This window comes from Nanorana parkeri, unplaced genomic scaffold (assembly GCF_000935625.1).
Source record: "Nanorana parkeri isolate BGI_ZX_2015 unplaced genomic scaffold, ASM93562v1 scaffold453, whole genome shotgun sequence".
In the NCBI taxonomy this organism is placed as follows: domain Eukaryota; kingdom Metazoa; phylum Chordata; class Amphibia; order Anura; family Dicroglossidae; genus Nanorana; species Nanorana parkeri.
The window spans coordinates 1000958-1025045 of NW_017306721.1; the positions used below are offsets into that span (position 1 = coordinate 1000958).

At 40.3% G+C, this 24088-nt stretch overlaps 1 protein-coding gene across 2 annotated transcripts in view; it reads right to left on the bottom strand.

Annotated features, from left to right (window-relative positions):
* Positions 1-478: 478 nt before the first annotated feature.
* The window catches only part of CCNYL1 (cyclin Y like 1), a 49467-nt gene continuing 25857 nt past the window's right edge, over positions 479-24088 (bottom strand). Inside the window, exons 4-10 of one of the 2 annotated variants that reach the window (XM_018560387.1) lie at positions 20042-20142; positions 18674-18709; positions 15493-15544; positions 12042-12161; positions 10350-10516; positions 1346-1508; positions 479-1120 (exon numbers count right to left, since the gene is read on the bottom strand). In XM_018560387.1, coding sequence (XP_018415889.1) covers positions 1004-1120; positions 1346-1508; positions 10350-10516; positions 12042-12161; positions 15493-15544; positions 18674-18709; positions 20042-20142 — 756 coding nt within the window. In that variant the 3' untranslated portion in view covers positions 479-1003. The remainder of the gene's footprint in view (positions 1121-1345; positions 1509-10349; positions 10517-12041; positions 12162-15492; positions 15545-18673; positions 18710-20041; positions 20143-24088) is intronic. The other variant, XM_018560388.1, reaches the window with a different exon arrangement.

Sequence of the window (24088 nt, forward strand, 5' to 3'; positions counted from 1 at the left end):
GGGTAGAAGAGAGCACTTGGTATCTTCCATAGACATGAAAAGTATTCATGGTAAGCCGAAAATATCATTTCAAGAAGAGAAGACAGCACTAATGGACCATCATTAGCAGCAGGTGGGTGCACAAAACACATATTTACTTCACAGATGAGCAAGTGGTATAAAATGTTAAAAAGTCCAAAGTTTATTTTGTTTTGCAGTGTCTGAGAATGCATAATTTTTTTATGGGGGAGCACCATTAGTTACAGTAGTACAAGTCAGTTCCCATTCAATTAAAAAAAAAAAACAGAAAAAAAAAAAAATTTCTTTGGACAGTCACCATACTAACCTAACCATTTTGCAGTGGTTGCGCTGGTGGATTGTTGAAAGTTGAAACATTGCACACAGAAATAAACCAGATTGATAAGCACATTCTGAAATTTCCCAGCATGAAAGGAAAAAAAATTATTTACATTTTTCCTCCGACGACTGAGCTTTTTACTTGCTCAGCTATGGCTTTGCGTGGTTTGGAAAAATGCAGATTAAATCATCATGGATAGCTGAAGTCAAAATGATAGAAAATAAAAAGCGGGACAACAGGACAAAAATATGACAATAAAAAAAAAATACACAATTAGTGTTTTAGCTCCTAAAATGTCAATCTATATAGTGTTAAAAAGTATCAGTCACAGCTATAGGCCTACACAGTAAGCATACAAATGTAGGTGGGTTGAGGGATGTCTGAGAAAAGGATTTCACTTTTGATACACCACTTATCCTGTGTAAAACAGCTGTGCTGCTTTTTACTAGACCCTCTTCTCTGTTCCCATGGTGTATGCTAGTTTTTGAGAAGGGCTTGCAGCATCCCTGGATTCACTTTCTCTTGCCCCCCACAACCTTTGTGCTGGAAGACACTGCTGGCTCAAAATAGTGTACACAAGAGTGTGTGGGAAGCTTGGTAGTGCCTGCAGTTCCATGTTGCACGCCAATAATGTTGCAGCTGTGCCTCATGCCTGTTGAACTTGCATCAGGAAATGATGGCATTAGTACGTCGAATCCCCACTAGGTTGTCAGCACTGATAGACCTTCTCATTGCAGCTTTAGACATGTCTTTGTACTTATCTTCACACAGCCTGGAGATAGCCTATGTAAAACAAATACAACACTTTTATATGTCATAATGTTTCATAAATATAACAGGAAACAAACGCTACACTTTTTATAAGTCATAATGTTTAATAACCATAAAAAGGAAAAACAAACAGTCTGGACAGTAAGTAACAGGAACAAAAAAAATGCTCAACATATTTTAGCACTGACTAAATATAACATTTACACAATAAAAGAACAAGAGAAAACCAGATCTTACCTCAAGTTTCTGTGCCCTTTCATTGCTCAAAGGTTCCAGAAGAAAATTAAGGTTGTTGTCATCTGCTAGAGATCGCAGGTCAAAGTAGTATTTGGCATATACACTGGCAGGGACATTAATATTGAACTGCAGGAGCTCAAGGAAGTGTCTCTCCATTTCATTCCTGATAACGGAATTAAAGATACAATGTGAATGAACATACACAATTCATTTGGAACATCAGAAATAGGATTTTTGTATTTGCTTATTGGGACACAGTAATTCAGATACAGCCAGGTTATACTGTCACCTACAGAAGGAATGGACATTGGCAAACAGAAATTCTGTAAGCCTGCACCTGCATAACCCCCTCTACCCAGCACACCTCAGTTTTGTGGTAAAGCAGTACCAAGAGCATGAACAGAAATACAGAGGTGTGGGACCAGTGTCTTTCACTGAAATCCAAGAAAAGGATTTTACGGTAAGCACAAAAATCCAATTTTCTTTCTCATCCACTGAGCGACATAGGGATTCAGATACAGTCATGATGTCCAAAAGCAGTTCAACTGTTCAACAAGGCAACTAGGAATTTCAGAAAGACTTGGCTACATTTTTCCTCAGTACAGGTTTCCGTTAAAGTTTAGAAGGCTTGGTAGAACTGTGATTACACAGTTACATAGTATTTGAGGTTGAATAAAGACACAAGTCCAACCTATTGCTGATGTGTATAGGTCCATGTATCATCTCATTCTTAGGAGTACTTGTACCCCTGTATATTATGGTCCCTCGGGAAATCGTCCAAAAGCTTCTGAACGATTCCACACTCTTGAACGCTTCACACATAATTAGCCTGTGCTCCCGCAATAAGGATTACTCAAGTTTACCGTGTACAGAATTATATTCTCCCACTCCCCACAATACTTTAGTTTACAATATCCAACACTCACAGGTTCCTAAAATGTTTTCATGCGCATTTGTAAAGGAGATCAATAGCTTTTTCATAGAATTAATTTGCGGATTGAGAGTAATTTATTCTGTAGACCCCGGTGTTATTTTGCATAAAAACAAACAGCGATCTCATTCTTGTACTTCTTTTACTGTTGAGACATTGTAGATATTACCACCCAAGCTGTACGCAGTAATTGGAAATCCTGCTTATAGCAATTAGTCATTCATGTGCAGTTTTAGGAGCAGCATCATTTAGTAATTAATATGCAGTTTTCGGAGATGAATCATTCACTCGTTTGTAATGAAATATAGGGTACTGTTCTGTGGAGCAGGTGTCTAGTACCTACAAATTAACCTCTTGCCGTCCGCCCGTAGTAAAAAAACGGACGGACGGCACTGCAGCATCTGCGGGTTGCCGTCTCCAGACGGCAATTTTTTTCTGCTCGCGCGCGCCCCCTAGCGGGCACGCACGGGCAAGGCCATTCTAGTGAGACCCAATAAAAGACAACTGGGGAAAAAAAAAGGCAACAGGTGTGTTATTGATGCAGCTAAGATTGCCAGTGGTCGTGGCTGTTTACTGATCCTAATATCTGACAAGTTTTGATTCTTTTATGCCTGTGAGGGGGGCAGGGGAATTCCTTGTTCCATAGTGCCATTTATTTATTTATTATGGGATGAGTCCATATTGCCTGAAGAGCCCTTTTTCACCAAGATAATAGCTGCAGCTCTGTGCCGATCCATTTGTTGCCTTGGTGATGTGCCCACTTCTTTTGTGGATACGTCTGTACTTTAGTAATAATAAAAAAAGAGCCCTTTCCTGATATCAATCCCGTGATAATGTTGCAGAGTTCATCAGAGCTAATAAACAGCAAGTACCATTCCTTTCATCTGCTCTAGTGTAGTGTGTCTGCAAGTGAGTTAAGGGAGGATAGTACAACAGCAATCCTGAAGCGCATGCATCAATGGTAGATTTCTAATTGACTAGAGGAATAACTTGAGATTACATCATTACATAATCACATTTGAGCTCTATTTTTCATTACATAAAGCTAATTATGTTATAGCTGTAGTAGATATTTTGGAATCAGGTCAATTGTGTAAACTTTTCTTTGGTTGGCATCAAATTAAGCTCACATCTTTAATGTAGTAGCAGGTTGTTTTGTCTTAAAAATACCACAAACGAAGCACAAAAAAAAATAAATTATGAATTTACAAGCAATTCCTTACAACCCTAAGCAAATGGCAAAACACAGTTGTATTTAAAAAAGTAAATGCTTTCAGAAAAAGAAAATGTAAAGCAAGGCACAAAAGAATATATACCTTTCTTTACATATTCCTATTCATCTCTGCTGTACTAGAGTGTAATATATATATACACATATATATATATATATACACACACACACACACACACACACACACACACACACACACATATATATATATTTACATATACATACGCTCCAAAAAATTAAAGTAACTCTTTTTAATTAGAGTATAGCATCAAAGTCAATTAAACCCCTGGGATATTGATCAGGTCAGTTAGGCCTGGTTCACACCTGTACGTTTTGTAGCGCGTTCAACGCTCTACGAACGCTCTACAAAACGCTCAAACATGAAAATCCCATTGTTTTCTATGGGTATGGTTCACAACTTGTCGTATTTCAGCCCGTCTGAACACGCTACAAAACGGCCTACGCCTGAAAATGTACATGAGCTTCTTTGCGGCGTTTTGCATTTGGCTAGAGTCAGTGTCACTACTGGTAGCATGAGGCGATACCTGGACCCTATAGAGGTTGCACAGGCATGCCAACTCCTCCAGGATGGCACGTCTATACGTGCCATTGCCAGAAGTTTTGCTGTGTCTCCCAGCAGTCTCAAGAGCATGGAGGGGATTCCAGGACACAAGCAGTTACTCTAGGAGAGCTGGACAGGGCCGTAGAAGGTCCTTAACTCATCAGCAGGACCGGTATCTGCTCCTTTGTGCATGGAGGAACAGGATGAGCACTGCTGGAGCCTTACAAAATGACCTCCAGCAGGCCACTGATGTGAATGTCCGACCAATCAGAAACAGACTTCATGAGGGTGGCCTAAGGGCCCGACAATGCCCGGCCTCATGTGGCGAGAGTATGCAGCCAGTTCCTTGAGGATGAAGGAATACCATTGAATGGCCCCCACGCTCGCCTGACCTGAATCTCAGTGAAGCCCCGGTGTGGGAGGAGATACCCCAGGACACCATCCGTCATCTGATTAGAAGCATACCCCGACATTGTCAGGCATCCATAAGAGGAGGGGGGGCATACAAACGAATGAGTACCATTTTGAGTTGCTGCAATGAAATTTCAGTGCAATGGAGTAGCCTGCTGCATCATTTGTTCACTTTGATTTTTGGGGTGTCTTTGACTTCAGCCCTCTGTAGGTTGATGATTTTTCCTTTGCCATCAAAAGATGTGGCATCCTTTTGTTCCTAACACATGACCCAGTCCAGTATACAGTAGATATCCAGCATGATATTTTTTCCCCATTGAGATCTGATATGTTTTCAAAGTATTCCTTGAATTTTTTTGAGCAGATATATATAAATATATATTTATATTAGGGATGCACCAATATATCGTCCGAAAGTGACATTTTCTGGCGGATACAGCGGTGCATCCGTCCTTTCTCTCCTCCCCCGCTGGCCTCACAGTGTGGAGGAGAGAAACGGACAGTTGGCCGAGTGCTGCGGGAGGCGAGTGCTGTGAGCGGCCGGCATCTCTCCTCCCACACAGCTTAGCCTCTTGTCACAGTCCGGCAGAGCGGTGTGTGGGCGGAGACAGCCCATGTTGTCACAGGACGCCGAGCTCTCCTCCCTGCACCGCTCGCTCAGCCTCCTGAGACAGCTGTCAGGAAGGAGAGCCAATGCAAACACTCGGCGATATCAGTGATCGCTGAGTGTTTGTACATAATTGAGGACAGAGTATTGTTACTATATCCTCATGAGTAAATGGGAGTGATCTACATCACCTCCTGTTCATTCACGATTGTGGTTATAATAAACATACTATGTTCTCATGTTATGAATGAACAGGAACACAGAGGATTCCTGTTCATTTATAACAGGGGCTGCAGAAAGAGAGTGAGGACTCTGTGAACCCCAATTTCTTTTTCTATTTTAAAAAGGGAAATATCAGGGGTCTGTTTAGATCTCTAATATTTCCCCGTAGCCCCTAAAAGTAGGGATGCACCGATACGTTTCGAGTACCAATGCCGATACTTGGCATTTTCATGAGAACTACCAGGGTTGCAGCTGGGACCCGACTCTGGTGCTCTACCACTGTCCTGAAAATCATTAGACAATATTGCTTTAGAAAAACTGTCACATGACAACAAAAATGTATCAGTACTCGTACTTGCACAAGTACCAGTACTTGCAAAAATGGTATCGGTGCATCCCTTTATTTACATTTATAAAAACAAAATCATACATTAAAAACAGAGATGTACAAATCCCAGGAGCTCCGTACAAACGACAGCTGGCTCCTAACTTTTGAATTTTTCTCTAGTCTAGGAGCTCAAAAAGTATCTGTACTTGTACTGAGTACGGTACTTGGTATCGGTGCATCTCTACCTAACAGTAAAGAATAACAAATATTTAAAAATATTTTTAAAAAGTTTATAAAAAATAAAAGTATTTTTAACAATTTGAAAAAGTTAAATAAAAACTGACTTATTTCGGTTTTGAAATGTGCATTTCAGTGCACCTCTAATTATACACACACACACAGATATATAGAGCCACACACACACTATATTGCCAAAAGTATTGGGGACACCCCTCCAAATCATTGGATTCAGGTGTTCCAATCACCTCCCTGGCCACAGGTGTATAAAATCAAGCACCTAGGCATGCAGACGCTTCTACAAACATTTGTGAAAGAATGGGTCGCTCTCAGGAGCTCTGTGAATTCAAGCGTGGTAACGTGATAGGATGCCACCTGTGCAATAAGTCCATCCGTGAAATTTCCTTGTTACTAAATATTCCACGGTCACCTGTTAGTGGTATTATAACAAAGACAAGTGGAGACGTGTTCTCTGGTGTGACGAATCACGCTTCTCTGTCTGGCAATCTGATGGACGTGTCTGAACGGTACTAGCCTGACTGCATTGTGCCAAGTGTAAAGTTTGGTGGAAGGGGGATTATGGTGTAGGGTTGTTTTTCAGGGTTTGGCCCCTTAGTTCCAGTGATGGGAACTCTTAAGGCATCAGCATACCGAGATATTTTGGACAATTTCATGCTCCCAACTTCGTGGGAACAGTTTGGGGATTGGAACAACAGGAAGCTGTTCCAACATGACTACGCACCAATGCACAAAGCAAGGTCCATAAAAGGCATGGATAAGCGAGTTTGGGGTGGAAGAACTTGACTGGCCCGCACAGAGTCCTGACCTCAACCCGATAGAATATCTTTAGGATGAATTAGAGCGGAGACTGCGAGCCCGGCCTTCTCGTCCAACATCAGTACCTGACCTCACAAATACGCTTCTGGAAGAGTGTGTGTGTGTGTGTGTTCCATATTTTAAATAAAAAGTTTGGATAATATTATATTGGAGTTTTACAATTCAGATTCTAAATCCATGAAACAAATTAAAATGTCTAATACATAGTTATTTTAAAAAAAATAAAAAAAAAGTCGGAAAAGTATTGACCTAAAAAATTCTGCTGTGGGGTGTGTGTTGTGGTGCCATTCATTTCAATGGCACCTCAAACACACCTTCCGCCCGCACTGGAACGTGCAGCAGTATCGCAATGTGCATGCATAAAAATGTGCATGCAGTTTTATTCTGAACTAAACGTTATGTTTTTAACACTTGTGTGTTTTAAATAAGACTTTATTTTAATTTTATCTGATCGAAAAAAGAAGAAATTGGCCAACTAATCTGTTATGAAAATAATCCTTAGTTGCAGCCCTAAACATAAGCATAGAATTTCAAACACCCTCTAACACAGAAATCCTACAGTTTTAAAGTGACATTAAAAGGCAAAAAAATGTTTCCCTCCCACCAATGTTAATGATAGCACTTACCTTAAATGATGTCTCTTTTTCCGATCTTCCTCTTCTTTCCCCATCTTTTCATCTGTCCCTCCGGCGGTGTGACGTCACTCCGATCCAGCGCTGACTGCTCTGTCTCTCCGATCCAGCGGTGTCTGCAGGCGGGTGTACGCGTCCATAGACTTACCTTGCGTCTCTGCTCGTCTCCCGGCCGAGAATCGGAACTGCACATGCGCCCGCCCCAAGATCCTTTGCGGCCGTACGAGCAGTTCCTGATTCTCGGCGCGGGAACGAGCGGCGATAACGAGGTAAGTTTTAAATGATTTTAAGCGGTTTTTTTTTACACTTCTTGCCTATATCTACTGCATGCTAGCAGTAGATATAAGCAAAAAAAAAACTGAGGGTTTAGAACCCCTTTAATTCATGTTTCATACATATAGGGCATGTTTCTAAATGTATGTTCTGCAGAATCGTCCATGGTCAAAACACAATTTCCTTTCTTACTGGCCTATAGAAATGCAAATCAATTGGAATTTTAAATCGCTTGATCAATGCACTAAATAAACTTTGCTGTTGCTTCTTTCTCCACTGCTCTAATACATTTTAATTGCATACAATATATGCACAAAGATACTGTTCATCAAACCCAGTGTGTATAAGCAAAACATTAGGTATGCACAGGAAAGATGAATAATATTTTGGAGGTAGCTATGCAGTGCATCCCTCCAATGCATTGCCCCAATCCAGCCCAAGCACAAATTTACTAATCAATGCGCACCATATGATTCCGACATTCACTACCCAAGAGGCGCTGCATAGCTGCTCCTGTGCCAGCACTCGGATTGATTAGTCAAATCAAAAACCAGGATTCTTTCCCCCTCCCTGCAAAAAGGTAAGCAGGAGAGGGGGCTCTGTATTATATTTAACATGTGTGTGTGCGGATGATTACATGCGGTTAGAAAACACTCTCCCTGGATGCACAATCAATGCGTCCAGGGATAGTGATGGATTCTTAACCAAATGTAATCTTTTCACATATTACATGCGGTGTGCAGGCGTTTACATGTAGCAGCTGTCACTTGATCCTTAACTTGAATGGGTGACAGCTGCCACTTGTAAACAGCAGATTAGGGATTCCTGCTGCAGGCAAACGCAAATTCCTGACACAGGAATAGCTAATCACACTTTAAGGGTTTCTAAACCCTCAGCTTTTTTGCATATAGCAAGCAGTAGATATATGCAAAAACTTTTTAAAAAAAAGCTTTAACAGCGGTTTAAACCTACCTGTGTCTTCCCTGCACGCTCCTGTCCGGAAATGTGAAACTGCACAGGGGGGCGCAAAGCATCTTGGGGCGGGCGCATGCGCAGTTCACATTTTTTGGCCTGGGATGCGAGGAAAGACACAAGGTAAGTCTATGGACAGCGTGCACCCGCATGCAGACACCGTGGGAGAGTATGTGCCAGCAAGCTCAGAGGAGTCAGCGCTGGATCACAGACCTGCAGCAGCGCTGGAGAGAAGTCTGAAAACTACAGGAAAGAAGATTGGATTATAAGACATCATTTAAGGTAAATGCTTTAATTAACGTTGGGGTGAGGGAATTTTTTTTTGCCTTTAATGTCACTTTAAACCTACAGATATGAATAGGGTGTGTGTGTGTGTGTCCGTAGTACCATACCGGATATAGTTACATTTTATTTTGAAGTATGAAATTTGGCGAGCGGCCCCCATTGGGAGAAAAACATTTGTTGAGTGCCCCCGTGTGAATTGAGTTTAAGACCCCTATTTTAGACTAAATGGAGCAGTACAGACTCGCATACAAAACATCCTACCTTTCTCCTCCAAAATAAGCCAAAACAGTACCTATTGAAATCACTGAAAAGCAATAAAGCACAACATAGCATTCTTAGAACAGAAGGTATTAAACGTGCCTCATTCCACCACAAATTCCTAAAATAAAGGAAATGTCTTAATTGTAGGATAGTGGGTGGAGTCATGCAAAGTACTGTTAGCCATAATCAACAAAGTACAAGGAAACTATGGCTTCTACAGCGCAAGGCTTGGGGACCAACAATAAAATACAGCCCGATAGGGTATAATGAGGCGGGCTTAAAGGAACCAATACATGTATCACAGACAAGTCGAAAAGCTTGTCAGGAGTTCCCCAGACACCATACAGAACAGGTTCAAGTAAGGCATATACTGGAAGTTTTAGTAGACTTGGGACATTTTAGGGATCTCAGACTAGTACTGTAACAGCACTAGAAGAAGCTACAGGCTGCTGTTCTAATTTTAAGATGATGCACACTGCATTAGTAAAAACCAATAAGGTATCTTCAAACTCGGGAGCTATGGCAGCTGCCTGTGGTCCTTTAGTAACAAATTCATCCATCAAGGGTGTTTGGGACACCTCATCAGTCAGAGCCTCAGCTACAGAAGGGCTCGGAGTCCACTACAGCTGCAAGTTATATCTGACAAAAAAAAATCTGGCAGAGAAGTAGAAGTACACCTGTGGCCTCCGAGTTAAGTCAGCAACCATAGTAGAAATTTGGCACATTAAAGCAAGCAGCTTAGATTAAATCGGACACGAAAATTTTAATCATTACCAGCCCTAACATATTTATGAATCAAGCTGCAGTAATTCAATAAATGTGTCTAAGTCTCATCTATGTAGAGGTGGGATTTCATTGAGGAAAGACAAATCTATATGGTGGGGGTAGAATCTCACTGGCAAAAGACCAAAGTGTGTGCTGAAGGTGAGGTCACTGTTGAAGCATGCTCTGTTCAGCTAAATTCAAGAAAGGAGACAGAATCCATTAGTCACCCATAGCAATGTTAAAGTGGAACCTACACATTATATTATTATTATTGATTCATTTAATCAAATAAGTGGAGAAAGTCTTTCCAGCTAAATAAAGATTTACCACAGGATGCACGTTTTCTAATATGAAATCCCAGAACTGACTGCATGTTTTGTGAAAGCTCTAGTTAAATAAATAAAAATTATACACACAAACTTATTGTAATTTACACAAAGCAAGACTTACATGTCTTCTACAGTAATATCCTTTAGTATCTGGCAGTAGTCCACATTCCACACAGCCTGATCGTCCCAAACTTTAGAAGACAGCAAGATAGCTCCCAATACAATTCTCTTCCAGTTACAGGGGCATATATCAATTTCAGCATAAGTCAAAAGTCTTTCCAGGTAAACCTAGAAAAGAGGCCTGGATGTAATTTAATGTCAGTAACATCTAAATAAAATATATTTGCTGAAATGACTTTATAACTACCGCTATAGACAAATAGGGTACTTTTAATGAATGGAAATGTATTGTTGTGCAAACCTGAAAATAATAGCCAACACAATGGCGACCTCTAGTGGCCCAATTTTGGTAAAACTAATGAAAGACAAAAAGCATTCAAATACCTTTGCCAGCATTTTAAAAACACGTGCCAACATTTCAAATGCATTCACTCCGGGACTGAAGGGTGCAGAAAAATTATGCTGGGGCATTTGCTACCCAAATTTAAAACCCTACAATTTCTATTTAAAATGATGGCAGGGTCAGTGAAGACAGGAAAAAAAACGGCTATGAATTATTTTCACTTGGAGAACTATGAGGCCAGTGAAAATCACTCAGCATCATAGTTCTATCTGACCTGTAACAATGAAACTGTTAGAGGTCGGCTCAATAGATCGGGAAGTGAGCGAACACAACGTCGCTCGCTTCTCGATCCTGTCCCTGCAGAGAGCTGTGACTGTCACTTACGGCTCCCTGCAGAGATTCCCCCCCTCCCCGATCCTCCAGCGCTGACTGGCGGAACCGACGGGGAGGGGCGGGTACAGCTGGCTCTGCCTCTAGATAGGCAGAGCCAGCTGTCACTCACGCAGCTGGGTGGATCCAGACAGTAATGTTGGGATCAGTCCTGGCTGCGTCGTCTCAGTATACCGCAAGCTGTAGCTTGCGGTATACTGAGCTTTGGGTGACGGGAGAATGCTAGTTTGTGTCCTCCCGTTATCCTTAGAACTATGAAGAAAAGCCCTGACCCCATAGTTCTCCTTTAAAGGGTAACTCAACTTGTGCATGCATTAACTTTTTCCACTAGAAAAGGCAAGTGGGTTGCACGACCGCAGCAAGCACGGCACTGTAAAAAAGTCAATGGCAATGCACCTCACCAAGCATGCAGTGTGTGATAGCATGTGTTAAACGCAAGGATCCCATGTATAGTGTGATTGACCCTAATACCTTTATAAACAGATGTCAACTGTTATCATTCACCAAGTTGTTCATGATCAAGATGGGAAGGGGTTCAAATGCTCTCTTTACCAGTTCATCTGGACAAGCTTAGCAACCAAACTACAATTACTGGTCAAGAAAGTTACATAAAAGGTGCACCTATATCCTCATTCCAACACCACCATTTCAGGCACCAGTGATGTGAAAGAGCTCACTGCCCATTAGCCAACTGGTGGTTTCTAATGGGGGCTTCATTTGAACCTCTCTTATAATACCTACTGAACCTCAAAGCATATGGGCTGTTATTAACCCTATGCCCAGCATTAATGTGGGTCAGGGGAGGCACCATAGAAAAAAAAAAAAAAAAAAATTCCCAAGCAGATAAGATGCAGATTCAGCTATTCAACAGTTGTGTACTTGTATGAAACACGGCAAATCTCCATCTCTCCGGTTCTCTCATTTTTAGCACTTACAAACATAAGGAGTTAAAACACTTACTAAAGTGACTATTGCACACTCGGCTGTGAGCTGGGCTGCACTAAACAAAGTCCGTACAAACCGGTAAATGTGCTTATGATCTGGGTCATGTTTACAGTATTCATCCGTTACTTCTTCACGCTGAAAGTTGAAAGAAGAAAAAGTCAAAAACAGCCATCATGCATTGCAGAATGTAAAAAACAAACACAGTAATAGTGGCAAGTTCAAAGGGATTATTAATGTCTATGTTTCCATGCTATTCTTCTTGCTATCCCATTTACGAATACCTGTGTGTAAAGACCGATGCAAGTTCTTTATTGTTCCCCATCTCATACCACAGCCTTCCAAGAACGCCTGGAGAGCAGGTGGCAAAACTCTGCATTAGTATTGACTTTACCTTCAGATATCAGATCTGAAACATCTCTGTACAATAAGTACAGCTGCATACAACATTATATTGCAATCAGACATATCAATGTATCCAGGCTTCATTTCCCGATCTGCTGAAATTACATTTCCTATTCAAGAAAACAGGGATGTCATCACAGAATCTTGGCAGACATACTGTGCACAGCATTACAGATCTGACCTCCGAAGGTAAGGTCTATTTTTACAGTTGCATTTAGCGGTCTTTGAAACTGCAAGGACAAAAAAATGAAACCCTCTTGCAAGAAGTTTCTTAAATATTCTGTTATTCCAAGGTCACATATTAGTGATCCACGTATGTAATTGTACCATTAATGCTGAAATAGCAAAACAAAATATTGGTCAAAATGTTTTTTCACTTGTATGTGCTTTGAGGTGAAAAGTCTAACAAATAATACAAGTGTAATTTGAAGTTTTGGCTGTGGTTTACACTCCTGGTCAACAAAAACTATAAGGTTACAATAACTTGATGTTCATGTGTTCCTGCTGTGTATACAGAATGAAACCACTGAGCTTTACAAGCAAGAACCTCAGGTAAAACATGAGCCCTAACCAGTTGTAGACACTGGAAATAGCACAAACAAAAATGCGAGAGAGAGAGACAGAGACAGACAGAGAGAGAGACAGAGACAGAGAGAGAGAGACCAACTAAAAGTGGCCATACACTGCAGACTCGAAATTTCCACAGTGGGTGCCACTGTCGGCTGGCATCCCTTGATCATCTGATCAAAGGAGCCGGTTGGAAAATCTTCGTATGAACAGAGCGGGCAGCCAATAAGCTGCCTGCTCTCAGAGTATTGACAGGGGCTGCTGGCCACTGCCAGAATACAAAAGAAACAGCGTGGATTCCTCGATCAAGACGCTTGTAGCGTTGACGGAGGGATGCTCTATTTTTCCCCCGCAGCGTTCAGTCCACATGTTTTTTTTTTTTTGGTTCAACAACAGCTGACATATGGCCAGATTAACACTGTTACTTTCGTATTTACTCTCCTTCATTCATTTGCAGACCATCTGAAGGGGTGAGCATTGATCTGCATATGGTGACAGTTAAAGCAAATTCACATGAATAGAATCTCCTCACATTCTCCTGAATCTCTTATTACAGTGAAACTACACTTAGTAGTTAAACCCTAAACATGCATTCAAATTGGTATTACACACCAGAGGGTCTGCATTTCATCAACCCTGCAGTTCCTTCTACCTGCTGGAGATGTACAAAAGCTGTGGGTAGTCTTCTCCATATAGATTGAGATTGTCCCAAAATTGGTACATTTTGGCAGCAAGGTATGACCTTGCTTACCAGGTTGGTGGATGCGGCGGAGCCAGTTCACTTATTGCTTGGTCTCCCGATTCCACATGTCAAAAACTTCCACGAGATTGATCAACCACATACTTAGTGCTGCCGGATGTTTAACTGCACTGAGTGCAAAGTGGAGACAATCTGCCCCTCCTTCGTATCTCAAACTACTAAAATGTACACATACAATTCATAACTCGGAATACCTTACAGCAAAGTTAAACACCATCGGTAGGTTCGATAGGACATGGCACCTTTGCAAACTTCTGGACCTCCCTAACCTAAGTCCCCATGGAGCCTCTTCTGTCCCTGGATCCCATGGAACGATGGACACCCGAATGTGAGACAGTTTCTCCTACCTCTCTCTTTCCTATTCTTCCTCTTTCTCCATGATATTACCTAATGATTGTTTTTGTGATCTATGCGTTGATAAGAATTGTTATATACAATGCCTTTGTCACATCATACATCTATATGTTATGTATCCCCGCTGGATATATTTTCTCTGCTGAGAATTCTGGACATTTTTCATTGTCATATGTTTGTTTCTGTCTTACTTGTAATCAGAAAATAAACACAAAGTAGAAAAAAAATATTGCATTCAAGTACTTTATTGATTAACGAAAATCTATCCCGTTTGTGTATCACTCGGCTGCAGATCCTCAAATCTTCTCTGAACTCGTGCTTACACTGTCCTTTCTTCTGTAGAGTGGCTACTTATGTTCCCCATGGTCCCTGTGTGTGTTGTAAAGTAGCCATCGCTCCAAGCTTGCTAATATACTTCACTACAATCTCAATACAAATGAACATGAGATTGTAGTCCATCACAGGAGCAAGTTTGGAGCGGTGGCTACTTTGCAACACACACACACAGAGGGACCATAGGGAACAAAAGTAGCCACCCTCCAGAAGGAAGGACAGTGTCAGCACAAATTCAGAGATGATTTGAGGATCTACAGCCAAGTGATACACAAATTAAATACATTTTATTCATAGTTGGGGTACTTGAAAGCATTTTTAAGATTTAACTCATGTGTTTAGTGTCACTTTATCCTTGGTCTACCCTAATCAGCCCCTTTTTCTTCTCCCCTTAGCTATTCTCTTCCTGTTGATTTTTTGTGTGCTTATTTCTATTTTCTTAACCATTAATATTTAATTTCATTTTAATCTATTATGTCCATTACTTTTTTTTACTGTTGCATTAAGAATACAAATAGAAAAAAAATAAAAACATTTCATTTGTAAATAACTTTAAATGATTTGGACCTGACCCATAATTATAGCATCACTTTAAACAGGACAATATTATAGAATAAAATGTATTCTAATACCATTCATTTAAACTAACACAATCAAAGTAGAAAGTAGTTTTTTGTTTTTACTTTGTCTACGGATTGCATGAAAGTAACATTACTACGATACAAGATCAGCAAAAGAAAGTATTGTTGGTCCTAAAAAAATGATATACATATTACTTTCTTAAATTCAGAATTGACAAAGTTACTGCCAAATAAAAAGGCCCATTGCAGAAAAAGTTAAAAATGACATGGGTCCAAATAGAGCTTCCAGGTGTGACAGCTGAAATAGTTAAAATTATTTCTTTATCTGCAGAAAATGTGCAGTGACAAGAATATCATATCATACAAGACTAGACAAACATCAAAATGTAATACATTTGTAAATAAAAATCTAGTAATAAAAGTAAAAAAAAAAAAAAAACTACAAACATCTAAAACTTAAATAACTTACTGTTAAAGGATGTAGTTTTTCATCAAATATATCCAAGGATCTATCGGAATCCCTGCAATATAATATGGTAAGTTTAAAATACATATAGAATTTGGAATTTAAAAATAATAAACATGTCCGAATTGTTAACGATGCTCGACAACATATTTCAGTTCATATATATTAGTCAATTCTTCACATTTAAAAAATACATAACCTAAATATTTAAACCTGTCTCATGTGAAAAATTATATTATACAGAAGCACACCAGGGACCTTCTGTAGGCCAGCAAATATATTTCTAAGTTATAAAACTGTTTCTCCAATACTGCTACATAGAGATTTGAAAGATTCTGTATTTTAAAAAAAATACATCAGTCTGTGCATCTTGTATTAACCCCTTAAATGAAAACTATGAGGGGAGTGAAAATCACTCCTCATTCTCATAGTTAGAGCCGATGTGCGACAATGAAACTGTCACACGTCGGCTCAATAGATCGGAAGTGAGCGAACACATACCGTCGTTCGCTCACTTCGATCGTCTCCCTGCAGTGAGCGGTGACCGTCAATCATCTCTCCCCGTGCAGGGATTTCCCCCCTCCCCTCCTCAAGCGCTGACTGGAGAAACGGACGTGGGAGAGCACAGCTGGCTCTGCCTCTAGATAGGCAGAGCCAGCTGCCACTCACGCAGCTGGGTGGATCTCAACAGCATTGTCGGGATACGACCCGGCTGCAGCGCTCTCAGTATATTGCGAGCTGCAGCTCGCGGTATACTGAGCTTTGGGTCACGGGGTCACGTTTACATGCTTCGCCCCTCCCACAACTGGGCTTAGTCAGAAAGTTCTGTAGTCTAAACTGACAAGGAGCACTACTGACAATAGTGGATAAATGGGAAAAGTGCTAGAACCGTTCCTTGAGAAGCACAGCATCAAACTGCTCCTAGAATCTCTCATCCTTAGTGAGAAGAACTACTTAATGCCAGCCGACAGGTAAGATCTTACATGATCTGTGCAGTCGGCACAAACTACTGTGGTGTGTTTGCCACAATAACTTAACAGCATGTGGTAATTGGCATTGCACTGCAGCAATCCGAGCCAGGAAACGAGCATTTTTTAAGTGAACTTGCAGTGGCTACAAGTGATTATAAATCTGGAATCTAATATACGTTTAAACATTATAAGCAAAGGAAAACGAGGTGAAGAGCAGATGTATAACTTAAGAATATGCTGCAAGATTATCATACATCAAACAATGAAAGTGTATTCGACACAATTTCACATTTACTGATGTAACAAGTTATGCCTGAATCCAATACAATTAACATATTGTTGTAGCGCACTTCTTTGTAAGGAATGTAACCTAAGACACTGATCCTTATCCATTACTGTCAAAGTACAAATAGAATATGATTGGTCTTCATGATTCAACAATTTAATTAACATAAAGATGAATGTGTGTTAGTGTGAAGGCAATGTGGTCAATTTTAACCATAGGAGTTCTAAGGGTGTGGTGAAGGAATATCTGTCATAATTGTTATGTTATATTATTGGATTATTGTTTATCCAAAATTGAATGCGCTAGGAAGGTGAATAAAATTAAATTAAAGTACCAGCTGCAACAATGTGTATCAGTGTGATCAGATGTGAACTAGTATGTTGCGCTATGATATAAATCACTTACCGGTATGTGTTTTAAAGATTACATTATCACAATGAAATATTGAAACAAAATCGCACGTAAGAGATTTCAACCAAGCGCAACATACTGGTTCACATCTGACCACATTATTGGATTATTGCTAGGGATGCACCGATACCACTTTAAGACCGAGTACAAGTACCGATACTTTTGATCAAGTACTCGCAGATACCAATTACCGATACTTTTTCTTAAGGGACAGGTCACATTTTTTCTAAAGCAATACAAACTAATGCTTTAAGGTCACTTTAATATTATGATTCATGAGATGAGGGAGCATGACGCCGGCTTCCTGGCCAATCAGAATGCCGGGCGCTGCATCATTAAACGGCGCCTGGATTCGCTAGCTTCCTGACCAATCGGGAAGCTGGGCAGCAAGTCATTGCACGCTACCCTGCTTCCTGATTGGCCGGGAAGTCGGCTCCATGCTCTCTCATCACAAGTGACGAGAGAGCATGGAGCCGTTTACTGGCCAATCAGGAAACCGGGCAGCGTGTAATGATGCGCTGCCTGGCTTCCTAATACAGGAAGTACTCGTGCTAGGTATCGGAGCATTTGGGCGAGTACGAGTACTCACCCAAATACTCGGTATCGGCACCGATACCTAGTATCAGTGCATCCCTAATTATTGCAAAATAAAGTTGATATTTTTATACGAATAGTTCTTAATCTGGGGGTGACTTCTTTAATGGTCTTATCCTTTATAAGACCAAATTGTTTGTTCAAAAGTGTAATAAGTTTGGAGTCTTTATTCCACATGCCTGTTCTGGTTCGCTGACTTAAAATCCTGAAGGTTGACAAATTTTCAGTTAAGAACATCAGTCCGAACATTTCTCATGACAAGAGACAGAGCCTGAAATTTGTCCCTGTGACATAGATCTGTTAAATGTGATGGGTTCTTTATACACATGTCCATGGATTTGGTGTGCAGGCTGTTCAACACAGTGACATTTACCAACAGTGGAGGTATGGGGTGTAGTGGGGCTTACCGTAGCTTAGGCTAGAGACAATGCATTGGAGTGCATCTGTCCTTTTACAATGGAAACAAATGCTTGTGTATATTTTTCACCCAAAGTTTTTTTAAATGAATGTTTTATCCTCTTCATTTACAGTATATTGTTTATTTGACAAATAAAACATTTAAAAACAACAACAAAAGATGCCTAGAGCACTGTGGATTATCTAAAGAGATCCAGTGCTAAGGGCATCTTCTGTGCCCTTCGCTTGCCCTGCAGCTGGCTGAGTAACTAAAATGTGGAAACCATCATAAAATTCTTTTTCTATGTGACATTGCTTTACTCACAATTATGAAGTATTTTAAAAAACTTGTTTTTTGCTTTTTGTTTGTTTAAAATCAGCGTTAGCAATAGGTGAAAGAGTTTGTAAACCAGGCTGTCGAGTGCCTTTATTTCTCTTTAAAGTATTTGAATTGTGTTTAGGGTAGCTCAAGCTGACACAGAAAGGTTACGGAATAAATTCAGAGAAAATAAGTAAAATGTCATACCTGTTCTTTATGTGGTAATATATTGCTAATGTAACACTGCGAATGAAAAAAAAAATAATCAAAAACTGATAATAATCAATAATCAAATACAACTGACATACAAAATGTATATTAATTAACAAACCACAATAAGAAAGTGTTAAATATAAAAAACAGTCCAGGTACGTTTAGTATATAAGCAGTATCACTTTGCATTCACTTATATTTCAAAAAAAAAAAAAAAAAAAAAAGGGAAAGACGACTATTTTCAGGTTTAACCACTATGGTACCGGAGCTATTTTATAAGTTTTAGTACACATGCAAAAATCTGATAAAAAAAAGAAGAATATCCAAATATTATAGTTTAAACCCCACACAAGTATATATATTCTGTAAGCATAGGCCCTGAAAAAAAGAAAAAACAAAAACAAGATGGGCGCTGAAAATTTTTGTTATGTTGCATGATATTTGTGCAAATGTTTATCAAATCAATACTTTTGTGGGAAAACCCCCCACTAAAATGAATTTTAGTGCACACAAACAATATACAATTTTTGTGGGTAAAACATAAAAGATGGGGTCATGTTGAGTAAATGGATACCAAACATGTCAAGTTTTAAAACTGTGTGCGCCCGTGCAATTGCAAAAACAAATGGTACTCAAAATTGCCCATAGACGACGCATTAAACACTTTACTGCTCATCAGTTTAAAGATAACCGTGAATTAAGGCCCTAAAATGATTGCTCTTACTCAGACATTCACAGCAATACCCAAGGTGTGGTGCAACTGACATTTACATGTTTGTGCATGCCCTACATATGCGTGTTCATTTGCAGATGAAGGGAGCGTTTTATACTTTTTTTTTTAAATTGGATTTAACCTTAAACAATTTTTTTTTTTTATCACTTAACTTTATTGGTTTCACAAAGGGGGTAACAAAGTGTTTCACATCTTTGTGACTTGAAATGTAACTGTAAAACTTAAACGGCACAAATCTGTTAAAGATATGTAATGATATGTGTGCAAGGCATTAAGGCTGTGTGCTCTGATCACTTTGCTTTTAGGATCATTTGGTGCATAAAGAGTATGTATTTGTCCTTTTAATTTGCTTTTAGAGCTGAAACAAGCTCTTCTTTAATTTTACAATTGCACTGCAGATTGAAGTCTTGGATCAGCCCAGTTTGTTTCACTCTAACCAAGCTAAAAGGTAAAGTGTCATTGGTGCATGGTCAAACTCCCGTCCCCCAGCGTCCATGCAGTCCACTAAAATTCTCTTAATAGTAAACACTGCATGACAATAAAAAAAAAAGAAATATGATTAAAACATATTCACAAGCATTCCTGACAGTAGCAATAAATCAGGAAAATGACACCCGAGGTATACATACCATTTAATTGTGCTTCTGAGGTTAGGCTGACTGACTGTGCTGTCATCTAGGAATATTGTGGAACATGAGCTATACTTCTTTGTAAGCTGCCCAGGAGAGACCTAGTAGTATTTATAGAAAAAAAAATGAATGTGTATCCACAGCAAGTAAACATTAGCTCTGGGTTATTTTAATACACATACAGTCATTAGTTTATTCCATTTCCTGACCATGTACAGTTATTAAAATTAGACCAATTTTTCTGTAGTGATGCAGGGGCTGGTGGTAGAGGCATTGAGTGCAGCAAGGGACCCAGAAGATCAACACTGCCAGACATGTGGGTTTCAGACTTGAAAGGACTATTTCCGTTCATTGGAGTAGAAAACACATACAAAAGGCTGTTCTCTGATCCATTCCTTGTAGTAACAGGTACGTTCTTGGCCAGATTGTGATTATCCAAACTCTGGTCAGAATTCACAAAGCAGAATGCCCTGGGATATTGGGCCCTCTTGAGATAAATGGACAACATGTGCTGGCACCTGAAGTAGTTTGTCATCCAACCTAGGGGCAGCAAATCATAGTGCTGTGGGTTTTCTTGCATTGCTTTATTTGACCAGCAGATGGCACTAGAATACCGAGTGCAGAAGACACAATGGGAAATGGCGACAATAAAGAGATAATTGCAAAGGAGCAAACCTCAGATTTTAGAGAAACCCTTACAATAATTTTCTGATCTATAATTCATGGTACATTATTGTGTATACACAATTAAAAATAGACAATAACATTTACAAAAAAACTGCACTGGTGCTTCGTGGGAAAAGTTTGATTTTTTTTATTTGTTTATTAAGGGACACAGGATGAGTACTTCAGGTTATGTAGCTGCAAGGACAGCATAGTATAATACCTCTTAACATTCTCCTTCCTGTTTTGTAGAAAAGTAGAGTAGGAGAGGATCATAAGAACAGAGGTGAGGGACCTGTGTCCCTTCATGTACCCCAAGAAAAGGATTTTACAATAAGTCAGAAATCCTATTAAACACACAATTAGAAATGTACAAATAGTAACATTTACACAAACACTGCACTGGTGCTCAATGAAAAAAGGGAATTTTGATTCACTATTTTTTTTTTTTAGTACATAACAGGATAAGTAATTCATTTGCATAGCGACATCCAAAAGCAGGCCTACCGAGGGGTGAGCAACACCGCAAACCAATGCTAACAGGCCTACAAGAACAGGAGGTTAATAGAAGAGGCCCAATAAAGCTTACGAGCTGCCCAAAGAACCTTATGATTGAATCTGGCATCAGATGAGGTCTGAACATCCACCTGATAAAAACAGATTAACAGGTGAAAAGAGGACGAGGTGGCAGCCTTGCATCTGAGAAACAGAAGACCAATACTAAAAACCCCACAAAACAATATCTAGTGGAGTGCGCTGTGTCAGGGAAAGGTGTAACTTTGCCCTTATGTCTATAAGCTACAATGATTAGCTTCTGAATCCACCTGGAGATAGTGTAATCAGAAGCAGGTTGTCCACTATTTTACAAAAATGGTCCAAAAGAAGCTGTAGCAGAAGAGAGACTAGCACAGCGCATACCACATCCAGACAGAAGAAAACTCCTTGTGATGTCATGGGGCAGGAAAGAAGACATGGGAGAACAATGCAAGGTTGCCACTCGCCTTGACAGAGGCGATAGCAACGAGAAAGGCAGCCTTGTGTGTGAGAGTGGATAGGTGTATATTACCAATAGGTTCCAAGGGCAGTTTCTGGAGGACCGTCCAAAACAGTTTAAGATCCCACAAACTCACTGAAAAATGTACAGCGGGAACAATGTGAGGGACACCAGGAATAAAAAGGCATTTACTAGAGGCAAGTGGTCTTTCAAAAAGTATAGCTAGGGCTGAGATTGACCCTTGATGGCACTCAAGGACAAATGTTCATCCACATCAGACTGGGGAAAAGACAAATTTGTCAAACGGAGTAATTGCTGGAATACGTCTTGCCTTGTACCATAAGAAATATGAATTCCTGGTGCGATCGTAGACTTTCCCAGAAGGCAATTTCCTAGCTTTAAAAACATAAGGACAACAAAATCAGGTAAGGCCACTATCCTTCAGGACTTGCGCTTCAACAGCCAGGCTGCTAAAGTGGAAGTTAAATAAAAACCCGCTGACAGGTAGGATTTTTATGACAGAAGAGACATGCAGCATCTCTTCGGTCTTACAAAATCCTGTCAGTGTTATTTTTTTACACTTTAAATGTTGCTTTCCAATCTGTCAGCGTTTGCATGCACTGAGCCGTACACATGCGTAGATCAGTGCACAAGCTCGGCAAGGTCCTGTGCCAAAATAAAGTAACTCCTGTGCGCATAGGCGGGAGTTGTATCATTCCATCCCTGCCAATCAAGAGGCTGAAGACACTAAACCCGGAAGAAAGATGGAAGCATCGGTGGAGGAAGAGAGCAGCGACATTGCAGCAGTGGAGGGGGATTAACCTGCAAGGTAAGTCACCCATGATGTACTAATAGGCTGTGCATACTAGCACATTATGGGAAACACCTCCCAAGGCCCACAGACATCCGCCCACTCTGACAAGTGGTGGCGCTCCTTCATTGCAAGGAGGACTTACTTGTGGGTTTGGAAGTCTAGGATTTAAGGCTATGCAAAATCAAAAGCAACTCTTTGTAGTCTCTGGAATGGAGGGTTAGTAGATCATAAACTGGCAAGGCCGGCAGGACCTCTGCAACAACTGAATATGCTTGTGAGATGAAACAAAGAATCTTGATAAAAAAAAAAAAGGGCTTATTTATTTCTGGAGGAGAGATGTCCATTCTCCTGGAACACCAGCCAAAAACCCCCAAAACCTGGGAGTATGATGGGAGCTCACCTATTTAAGGCAGCAGCATAACCCCGGGTACCTCAAACATCCTGCGGTACCTATATGTACATTTTAGAACTGTATTTTGAATGGGCTGCTTTAACCCTTATTTTTGTTTTTACTAGAAAACGTACATGAAACCCCTAAAACATTATCTGGACTTCTATAAACAAGCCTTAGTAGGGAAACAATGTGTCAGACGGGGAGTATAGTCTGGCTGGATTTGACATGATCTACGAATGATAAAGCTTGTTGATTTGAAAACAAGTACGGGATGCTGCGAGCTCTGCAGAGGTGAATAGCTGTAACCTGCCTTGAGCAATTTTGGGCATCTCCCCCAAATTATCAGGGTTATTCACAAAAGGGTGAAGAGTTTGGAGAAGACAGGAGAAGTGAACCATCTAGGACAACATAGCTAAACTGGAACAATTCTCCAATTCAGATCACTTTGCAGTTCAGCTATGTTGTCCTGGATGGTTCACTTCTCCTGTCTTCTCCAAACTCTTCCCCCTTTTGTGAATAACCCTGTATATATTTTCTGTACGGAGAGGCCCTTCAGAACAACATTATGGAAATTGCAATAATTTTTTTTTTAAACTCAGATATTTGTGCTACTGTTTTCACTGTCATTTAATTGCACACAAATAAAAAAGAATTCCCAATTTTTCATAAAGGCAATCATGATTGTCAAGAGACGTTAAATTTAAATACATTTACAGCATATTAATTAGAGTTAAAGGAGAATTATGGGGTCAGTGATTTTCCCCACAGTTCTACCCAGGGTCACGGGAGGACACAAACTAGTGTCCTCCTGTGACCCAAAGCTCAGTATACCGCGAGCTACAGCTCACGGTATACTGAGACCGCCGCAGCCGGGACGGATCCCAGCATTACTGTCGAGATCCACCGAGCTGCGTGATTAACAGCTGGCTCTGCCTATCTAGAGGCAGAGCCAGCTGTACCCGCCCCCTCCCGTTCCGGCAGTCAGCCCTGGAGGATCGGATAGTGGAGGAGGGAATCCCTGCAGGGAGCTGCGAGTGACGGTATGTGTTCTCTCACTTCCCAATCTATTGAGCCGACGCGTGAAAGTTTTATTGCCACACGTTGGCTCAAACTATGAGGCTGAGTGATTTTCACTCAACTCATAGTTCTCCTTTAACTGTGAATAATGACCCTATAATTATT